Raw genomic sequence first — 9480 nt, 5'->3', positions numbered from 1 at the left:
AAACATGCATTTTTCTTTTACTGTAGTTATTTTAGCTGCTGCAGGAAATGTTTACCCATTGGGCTTTTAGTGCAAGCTGTAGCCATGTTGAAACAATTTGCAACCTTCTTTATAGAAGATGAAACATCAATAATATGAGCTTTTACATCCTCTGCTCTTTTACTCTTATACTATGATCCTAACTCAAGCTATGGCTAAAACCATAGATATAATGAGACTCGTGAGCGACCCGCTGTTTGCATTTCAGGAACATCCAGTCAGACTGAGATTATTTGGCTGTTGGAAGAATAATCCAAACAGTAGGATTACTGTTTTACGTGGAGTAAAAGAGAGAAATAAATATGCAAAATTGCAGAGACTGTGGGAGATTGAAAATCTGAAAAGATTAACAGAGAAAAAAACGAAACATTTGAATTATAAATCTGTGGAATTAAAGAAATGTTGAGTTGAATCCAAGTAAAGTTAGAAAAAACACAAGAATTTGGAAAATTTAATGTTTTACATTTCAACCTAACAAATCCCTTTTTTTTCTCCATCTCTTATATTTTAAATAAAAATGATTACAAGCGTTTTCAAATCCCTTCAATGTTTACACATTTTGTCACATTGCAACTACAAGCGTGCCGACAAAACAGTGGTTCTTAACCATGAAGAGGAAAAATACAAATTTTTGTTTTTACTCTAAAACCCCTAAATAAATCCCAATAGATATTTTTTTTAAATGTCACCTTATTAGTAACAAGAGTCATGTTGTATGTAATTTAATCTCAGTATAAATACAGGTGTCAGGCACATCACATGGAGAAATGTTCATTTCATCATAGGAAAATCTAAACCCATACTCACCGAGACATGGCTTCCAACCTAAACTTACAGGTTAGGCAAGGATTAATCAGAGAAGCAGGCAGGATACCCAGGGCTACTCTGGAGGAGCTGCAAAAATTCACATCTCAGCTGGAAGAATCTATTCATGACAAATATTAGTTGTGCATTTGATATATCTCACCTAAAAGGACCACTATGTTTCACTATCCCCATGGTGGCCTCTGTGGGGATTGTTTCCTTCAGCAGACAGAGGAAGGCTGGTCAGTTGATTGGTCGACTAATTGAGCTAAATGCAACACCACCCTGGAAGGAAACCCAGATGTTCATAAAAAACTGGAGCCAGTGGACTGCTTCAGATCACAGCCAATTCATAGTCCACAACTTAAACAGTCTGTTGTCATTTCCCTTTGGGATTAACAAAGTATTTTTGAATTGAGTTCAATCTGTGGCATGAGTAAAATTGATCTTCCTAGATGCTTTCACTTATTTTAAACAGAGCTTAGGTATTTTGGCAAAGAGTAAACAAAAAATGTTGTGGTTCAGTCCAGCAACTATGATAAAAAGCAGTGAGAGCAGAACGTTAGAGATTGAACTAACAGATTCTGCAGAGTGGGAGAATAGAGATGATGAAAAAATATGGGTCCCTATGTCCTCCAGCAGTCTAAGCCTATAGCAGCAAAACTATAGAGATGGCTCAGGATGACCTGAGCCTCTCTAAATATAAGCTTTATCAAAAAGGAAAGTTTTAAGCTCAACCTTAAAAGTAGACAGGGTGTCTGCCTCACAGACTAAAACTGGTAGTTGGTTCCACATGAGAGGAGCCTGATAACTAAAAAATCTGCCTCCTATTCTACTTTTAGAAATACTAGGAACCACTAGTAAACCTGCAGATTGAGAGCAAAGTTCTGTGGTTGTAACGTGACAAACTGTGGAGAAATTTAAGGGGTATTAAAACTTTTGATAGGTAGTGTAGTGAAGAAGTATGTCTCTTTGCTCTTATATTTAGCTAAGAAAAACGATGTGTGTCTTGCCATTTTTACTGACTGTAGTCCATTTTGTCCTGTGATCACATGGCGTCGCTCCTTACCTGTAATCTGACTCTGAAACAGCACCGTCATGATGGCAATGTCTTTATAAACAGTAAAGGATCAAATACTACTGCACCACTCTTAATGGAAAATAAAGAGAAACAGTAGTGAGCTATGTAGTAGTGGCCTATGCTTAGCATCAGACAGCAATGTGGTGGCGTCTCCTGCATACTGCAACTGATTTTACAGCGTTTTTTATGAGAATCTGTTTTAAAGAATTGACTTTAGTATTTTGATGTGAAGGAATATTTGGCCCAGGGGAAAACATATTCCAGAGCTGCATTATTTCTGGCACTTCTGCTCCTTCTATTCTAGTTCACCTATGGAGATATCGGGGAGGATACCCAGCTCTCACCGAAGTCATGAACAAACTCAGGCAGAATAAGGTAACAGGGGCTCGGATTAGTTCAGCTCTCTGTATGCTGCTTACCTATGGGCCGGAGTTCACAGCCTATAGGATAGTTCCACAGGCCAGTCTTTAGTTCATGTGTTTATCTTTGCTTCTCCAGCTGTTTTTTTTTTTATTTCCACCAAGGAAGCTATGTTTTTAGTCGAATGTGTTTGTCTGTCCGTCTGTGTACAGAAGAACTTGTAAGGTTATGAATGGATTTTTATTACCGTATTTACCAGCTACTACTTTTTTTCTCACTCTATAAGAAGGTGTGGCATTTCTGTTGATTTTTTTTTCACTAACCGCCAGAGGGTGAAGTCAGAGTTGGAAATTACAGGAGGGGCTGTCACTACCTGATCCGTCCCAGAAGCACGATCCATCCTGCGCATGGGCGAATAGATATTCATCCGGGTGTCCATAAATAATGTAATTATGGTACTAAAACTACTTATTTCTATCCTTAACTCACTAAAGAACTCACTAAAGAATACAACAGCAAATAACAGAAGTAGAAAAGTTGCACTCCATCTATTCCTATTAAAACCTCATTCACTGAAAAATAATAATAACCCTGCGATATAGATTCTGAAAAGCCTTTCATCAAAAAATGCTGCACAAAATCAGTGCAATTCAATACCTCGGCTCCAGACGTCCCCGCCCCCTCCACAGACGCTCCGCTGCACCTCTCCCATATTGTAGCGGACCGCAAACAGTGCCGCAAAAAGGAGGCCGGCTTGTTTTGGTTTTATGACCAAAAATGCGGAAAACAACTCGTGAAGTTTGACCCGCTAGAAGAGCGAGGTGCGCGAGAACGATGGGACCCTTTTTCCACCTGGGTCTCCGCTCTTTTTGGCCCTCATGTCCCTCCGTTGTCAGACTAAACTCACCCCCACTTCCTCACCGCCTTGGCCGTATCTAGAACCACAGCGTGTGGTGCAGACCACACTTCAATATTGAGCATAAATCAAAAATGTCTGTGTCAAGCTCACTGCAACACACTACTGTACAAGTATAGCCAGGAAGCGCGGTAGGAGGGCAAAATAGGTTTAGCGCCACCGCAGCACGGGAGGGAGAATTCGTCCAGGAGCAAATGGATAAAAATAGACCGGAGGAAGAAAAAAAACATGAATCGATACTCTTGCGAACGTATCGATGCATCGGATCGTCGGCTGTTGGATCGATGCATCGATACAAAACGAATATTATTTACACCCCTAGTGACAGGGGCTAATTTTAATTTAGCACAAGAATGCTAGCAGCAGGCACGACGAAGAACAAGTGTCACAAAGTCACACATTTAGTCATTTATTTGCCGCATTAAAGCTGCTGAACCAATGAAGAGCCTGGGCTTAACTCTGGCAGGGCTGAAATAAAGAGCCGACAAAGCCCCATATTTCAGTAGAAGCTTTTACTGCTGCCAGCCAACAAGCTAACAGGAGCTAGCATTCTTCTTTGTCCCTACTCTAGGGGCTAAATGTACAGTAGAGCTCCCTCTACAGGTTTGGTGGGAGACAGTAGTGGCCACGGCTTATAGTGAGGTGAACTCTATATTTGAGAAAGTACAGTACATTTTTACTAAACCTGCACCTCAGTCTAAGAAACAATTCATAAGATTCTGGTAATGACCCACATCATAATTATGATTCAGGATTTTTCTGAAGGATTTCTTAACCTTATATGGTAAATAAACCAGAGAGATAGCAGGGGCTATTGACAGCTTTATCATTAGACTCAAAAAAAGTCCAGATTATAAGGAAGACAAAAACACAGGAAAGATGAGCAAAGCTTCCCTCGAAATCTCGATCTGCTGATCAAACAAGAAAGCACAGTGAATGAAGAAGGTGAGAGCAGGACAAACACCAGAGGCTGCAGAAACACGCTTTGCCTTATTTATAAACTCACGAAAGGATTTAAAGGAAATTGTTGCCAATGGTGCACCTCCTGCTAAGGGAAGATTTATAAAAATTTGGTGATGAGCCTGATCATGTGCGATATTGGTGTAAATCACCATTTCTCAGAGAGCTGTTGTAGTCCTTTTTATTTATTGCGTGTTAACATTTAGGGATATTAACCGAGTTAGTAAAATGAACTGTATGCTTGGTAAGTATTGTAGTGAAATTGATTTTTGTGTTATCCATGCTGTTGGGGGTTACTCTCAGAGATGCAACCCAATTATTTTCCCTTTTAGTTTTCACTTTACTTACGCTTTAAAATTATTGTGAGGCTTATGCTTAAAAAAAAAAACCATCCTAATTCACTCAACAGTGAGAAATGTGCCCAGTTGACTATTAATAGTTTAGCTCTGGATCTGTTCAACAACAGCCCTGTTTTTTCTTTGTTCCTGCCGTAGGTGTTTATGAACTACAGAAATGAGAGGGGAAAGATGCTGCTGTCTCGTAGAAATCAGCTGCTGCTGGAGTTCAGCTTCTGGGGTGAACCCGTCCCTCGTCCCGGACCAAACATCTATGAGCTCCGATCATATCAGCTCAGAGTAAGACTGTTTTCTTCTCACCAGCTTGGTTCATTTAACATATTTTATTATAGCGAAAGCTTAAACATTGTCCTTTTTTTCGCTGTAATTCCAGCCAGGGACAATGATTGAGTGGGGAAATTATTGGTAAGAATGACTTTCCTTGTTTTACTGCACAGATAATAGATAACAGATTGCTGTTCTGTGTCATCAAATGTGATTGCTGAGTAAAGATGTATTTTTTAGTGCTGTAGGTTAGAACCTCAGATGGCTGAGCTTCATCCTATTTTTTCAATGTTTTCACTTTTTTATTATTCTTGAAAAGAGAACAATGAATAGGATAATTTTTTTCCTCTTTTATGTAAGATTAAATAATTAATGGGGCATTTGCTTGATGCTGGAACTCCTTAAACTTTAAAATGAAACTAAACCATGGCCGTTTCTCAAAATGTGTACTTGTGCATTCTCACGTGCCTGTGTACTCGTGAAACGTCATCAGCCTCAGCCCTAGTACTGTTCCAGTTCACAAGAACACAAGACTGAGAAAGGACAAAGTCCCCGGATGTTGTTCTCACCCCTCCCTCTTTACCTAGTATGCACCAGAGCAGACTTGTCCACTCTCAAGGTGGACAACTGTCCCAGCATGCACTGCAGCAGCAGCAGCTTCCAGGGGACCACTCACAGAGCTCCCCTGGAAGAAAATCGCCTCTGGCTCTGATGGCGATTTATTATTTTTTTTGTTGGTTAAATTATAATTTGAATTGTGTTTATCTGACAGTGTTAATTATTATTCCCCCAGGAAATGAAAAAAGTCAGAATCTAATATTATCTAGAGATTATTAATAACATTAGGTGAAATGCAGCTCCAGACGAGCCGAGCGTGTGATGACGTCACAAGTACGCATCTGTTCCAACTGATCCATATTTATGCTGCATGCTCCCAATTTAGAATTGAGAAACGGCCCTTGTCTTGTTTAAAAGCATTCATGGCTCAGGAATGAGCAGCTCACTGTGTTTACATTTTTTGACGGGGTGATCTGCAGGGCGCGGGCGATTGAGATTCGCCAGCAGAACCAGGAGGCCGTGGGAGGCTTTTTCTCACAGATTGGAAGTCTTTACCAGGTTCATCACTTATGGGGTGAGCAGTTTCCTGAAATGAACATTTTGTTTAATTTTTACCCCTTAAGGGGCAGCTTTTTTTTTGGCTAGGTATCTGTGACCTTTGTGAATGAACACACCTCAGTCCAGCTGTTTCTACACAATAGCTGCCTTGAGCTTGAAGCTGAAGTAGACTTAAGGGGCCAGCCTATAAATAAATGTAATTTTTTTTTTTTATCAGCTTACAAAGATCTTCAGACCAGAGATGAAATCAGAAATGCCGCATGGCAGCGAGAGGGTTGGGATGAGGTTGTTTATTACACAGGTAGGTTTGAATTTGCATTCTTTACTCTTCCAGTTTGTACCCAGGGGTAAATCTATTGGTTTTATGGCTGATTGTTGGATTTTCTAAAACACTAAATGTTGATTTTTCTTCAACCTCCTCAAAAAAGCTGGTGATGATTCTCAGTCGTCCAGGTCATAGTCATTCCTCCTCGAAGGAGGTTATATTTTCTGTCATGTTTCTTGGTTGATTTTTTGTTTTGTTAGCAGGATTACTTGAATAGTTATGAAGTGATTTTAATGGAATATTTATATGTAGGTGTCATTGCCAAAGAAGAATTCATAAAGATGTCTAAGTTTTAGCTATAGATTTAAGTTATTCCAAAAAAAAAAAGGTTAAAAACAAAACTACTAGACTTTTTTCCAAGTTTGAAGATGTTTCACTTCCCATCCAGCTTTCTCGATTCAAAATGTCTGGAGTAGTGTGGAGCCCCAGGTTTTATAGAATTGTCCAACCAAAGCTTTGCTATGGCTTAGAAAACATCATTAGAAATTATGTTTGCTTTTAACTTTTTTTTTTGGAATGACTATGACCAGGATGACTGAGATTCTTCACCAGTATATAGATTTAAGTCGTAATATGGGGCACAATGTGCTGCCTGGTTGAGGTCTGCGCTACCAGAGTCAGTTTCTAGTATATATATTTTATTGTTTTTGCAGATTTGACTGTTTAACTTACCCCCAAAGTCGGTCCTCGAGAGCCGTTGTCCTGCAGGTTTTAGAGGTCTCCCTGCTCCGGCACAGCTGATTTACTTTAGTAGTTGATTAACAGGCTTTTGCTGAACTGCAATCATCAGCATCAGCTGTGCTAAAGCAGAGAAACCTCTAAATCCTGCAGAACTGCGGCCCTCGAGGACCGACTTTGGGGATGCCTGCTTTAAGCGATAACAGGTCATTAATTAATAAATAACTTCTTCAACTAAAGCCGGGCGTGCACTGTGCGATTTTTTTTTTTTTTTTTTTTCAGTCGTTGCACGCAGCTGCTGCTCACACTGTACGACTAATCTCAGGGTTTAGTCGTACAGTGCGAGCTCACAGCTCACGTTTTTGTTCAGCCGACGCTCTCATGCGATCTACCTGCTCACACTGTACGACTTAAAACCACGTCAGACTCAGCTCCACAGTGAGATGGAGCTGCTCATTAGCTCTCTATCCTGATGCCACACAAATAGAAGGGGAATATTAAGCTCACTACAACGACCCTCACTGCCTTGTCAATTTTTGCAATTTTGTGCTGAAAGTCCTAAAAAGAAAAGGCGATGATGTATTTGGAAAACAGACATGGCTGAGTAAACGTGGCTACTACGGTCTGTCAGTTTTACACACAGCACTGCATTTCACTCATTGCATCCCTGCCACGCTGCTGTGTTTACATCTGAGAGGAAGAATCCTTGTTTCTGCATGCGCCCTGAGCGATTTGCCCACAACGTTCAGGAGAAAATCAAACATGTTTGATATCAGGAGGTGGTCGTGCGAGGCTGATCGGCGCTCGTAACCCCCTGTATACTACACGACGCACACTCAGGCTGAAAGTCGGGCCAATCGAAAGATTCTCGCACAACTAGAAAATCAGCCCAAAAATCGCACATTGTACGTCGGGCTTTCCTTTAACGATAATGATGATGATTCTAGTAGCTTTTAGCCTAAAAAGCTAAATCTAAATCCTGGAAATATGTTTACCTATGTTTTTTTTTTTTTTGTCTCAGTTCCTCTTATTCAGCACATGGACTCCAGAATAATGATTCCTATGAAGAGCTCCCCTCTGAAGTAACCACCAACAGAAGCAGCCGGCGCTACAGCTACGCTAACCTGTGAAGCGTAACCAACCTCCAGAATGTACACTGCCAGGAAATTCAGCACAACCTGAATACAGTTGTCCTTATTTTGGTTCTTTATGTTTCATAAATTACTCTTTCTTCTTTTAATTTGTCTTGGTTTGAAAAAACTCGGTTCAACAATAATCTCCAAGAATGGATATATGCTGTAATGACTGAATTGTCAGGGTGTGTAAGAGACAGTTACTCGTTTGGCCTTCTGTAATCCTATCATGGAAAACATTGAAATGATTTGTTAGCTTTGTAGAGGACTTAAACTGAATCTCTCAAATCGACCCAAACAGTTGAGCCTTAAATATTATGTTTTATTAGGAGCACTTGGCTATATTCAGATTTTACTCCCTTTTCTTCGTAACAAAGGTCTTTTTGTTTACAAAACCTCTAACTAACTGTCAGAATGCAAAGACAAGATTGGTTTCAGAGGTATTGCTGATGCTAAAAATAAAGTTTCTCTCAATTTTTGAAGTTTATAAAGAGAACATGAAATGTAGGAAGTTAAAGTTTTGTTGCCCTGCATTGAATGATGTGCTGAATCTGTTTTCTCTCAATTGATCACTCCTCCAGTTTCTTTCTTTAACATTGTGACACACCTGGCACCTCCATTTGTGAAAATAATGCAGGATTATTAAAATGTTTGTATTCTAATTAGAGTCAATATTTATGGAGTTAGCTACTGTGCACTGACTGCTTTGGTTTATTCTACAATAATTACATCAGGGTGACTGTGTGCTCTAACAGAGATTCATTTTTAAGCAATGCCGTTGTGTTGTTGATAAGGGGAATTTTAAAAAAAATCCAGAGATATGGTCACTCCTGTGTCTATAAGCAACTTTGGTCTTTAAAATCCCTCCTCGCTGTCAGAGGAGTGGCGCCTCAGAGTGGAAATGATAATACGCAGGGATTTAAGAACATTAGTTGTACATATTGAATTAAATTACTGATTAATAGAAGGCCTCTTGTTCTGTGTGTTTTGTTTTATATCAGTACATAAAGACTGAGTACACGTTTAAAATGCTGCTGGGTGTAGATTTCTGCTGCCCACACTCACGTGACATCCTGTAACCAATCATCAGACACCTAGGGTGTGACTTGTGGTGCATTTAAAGACTGTTGGACATTTAAGTAGTATCCACAATGCTCATGTTAAATGTACAAGGCACACTACTTTTTTATATTTATAACAAGATGACTTTTTCCCCCCAAACGATCAACTTTGTTCATTGAGAATTTTTTTTCCTCAGGGGATATGCTGATTGTTTTTTTGTTTTGTTTTTCACTGTTTTAGTTCAGATTTGGTACTACTGAAATAGTTACAAATCTGCAGGCAGATTTGTAACTATGGAGTGTGGGGTTAATGGGGTTAAGGGTCTTGCTCAGGGACCCGCAGTGGCAGTCTGTGGGAGTGGGGCTCCAACTCAGAACCTCTGGATT

General features: G+C 39.8%; 1 protein-coding gene across 1 annotated transcript in view; it reads left to right on the top strand.

Moving 5' to 3' along the window:
- LOC119794011 (protein NipSnap homolog 2-like) overlaps nt 1-8999 on the top strand; it is a 12050-nt gene extending 3051 nt beyond the window's left edge. The window contains exons 5-10 of the mRNA XM_038301344.1: nt 2229-2299; nt 4655-4795; nt 4890-4921; nt 5818-5912; nt 6114-6197; nt 7921-8999. Of these exons, the coding sequence (XP_038157272.1) occupies nt 2229-2299; nt 4655-4795; nt 4890-4921; nt 5818-5912; nt 6114-6197; nt 7921-7985 (488 nt within the window). The 3' untranslated portion in view covers nt 7986-8999. The remainder of the gene's footprint in view (nt 1-2228; nt 2300-4654; nt 4796-4889; nt 4922-5817; nt 5913-6113; nt 6198-7920) is intronic.
- The last annotated feature ends 481 nt before the right edge of the window (nt 9000-9480 follow it).

The sequence above is a fragment of the Cyprinodon tularosa genome, unplaced genomic scaffold (genome assembly GCF_016077235.1).
Source record: "Cyprinodon tularosa strain WSP-4 unplaced genomic scaffold, ASM1607723v1 ctg466, whole genome shotgun sequence".
NCBI classification, from domain to species: Eukaryota; Metazoa; Chordata; class Actinopteri; order Cyprinodontiformes; family Cyprinodontidae; genus Cyprinodon; species Cyprinodon tularosa.
The sequence above is the reverse complement of the archived record's forward strand: the minus strand, read 5'-3'. Positions and strand labels throughout refer to the sequence as shown.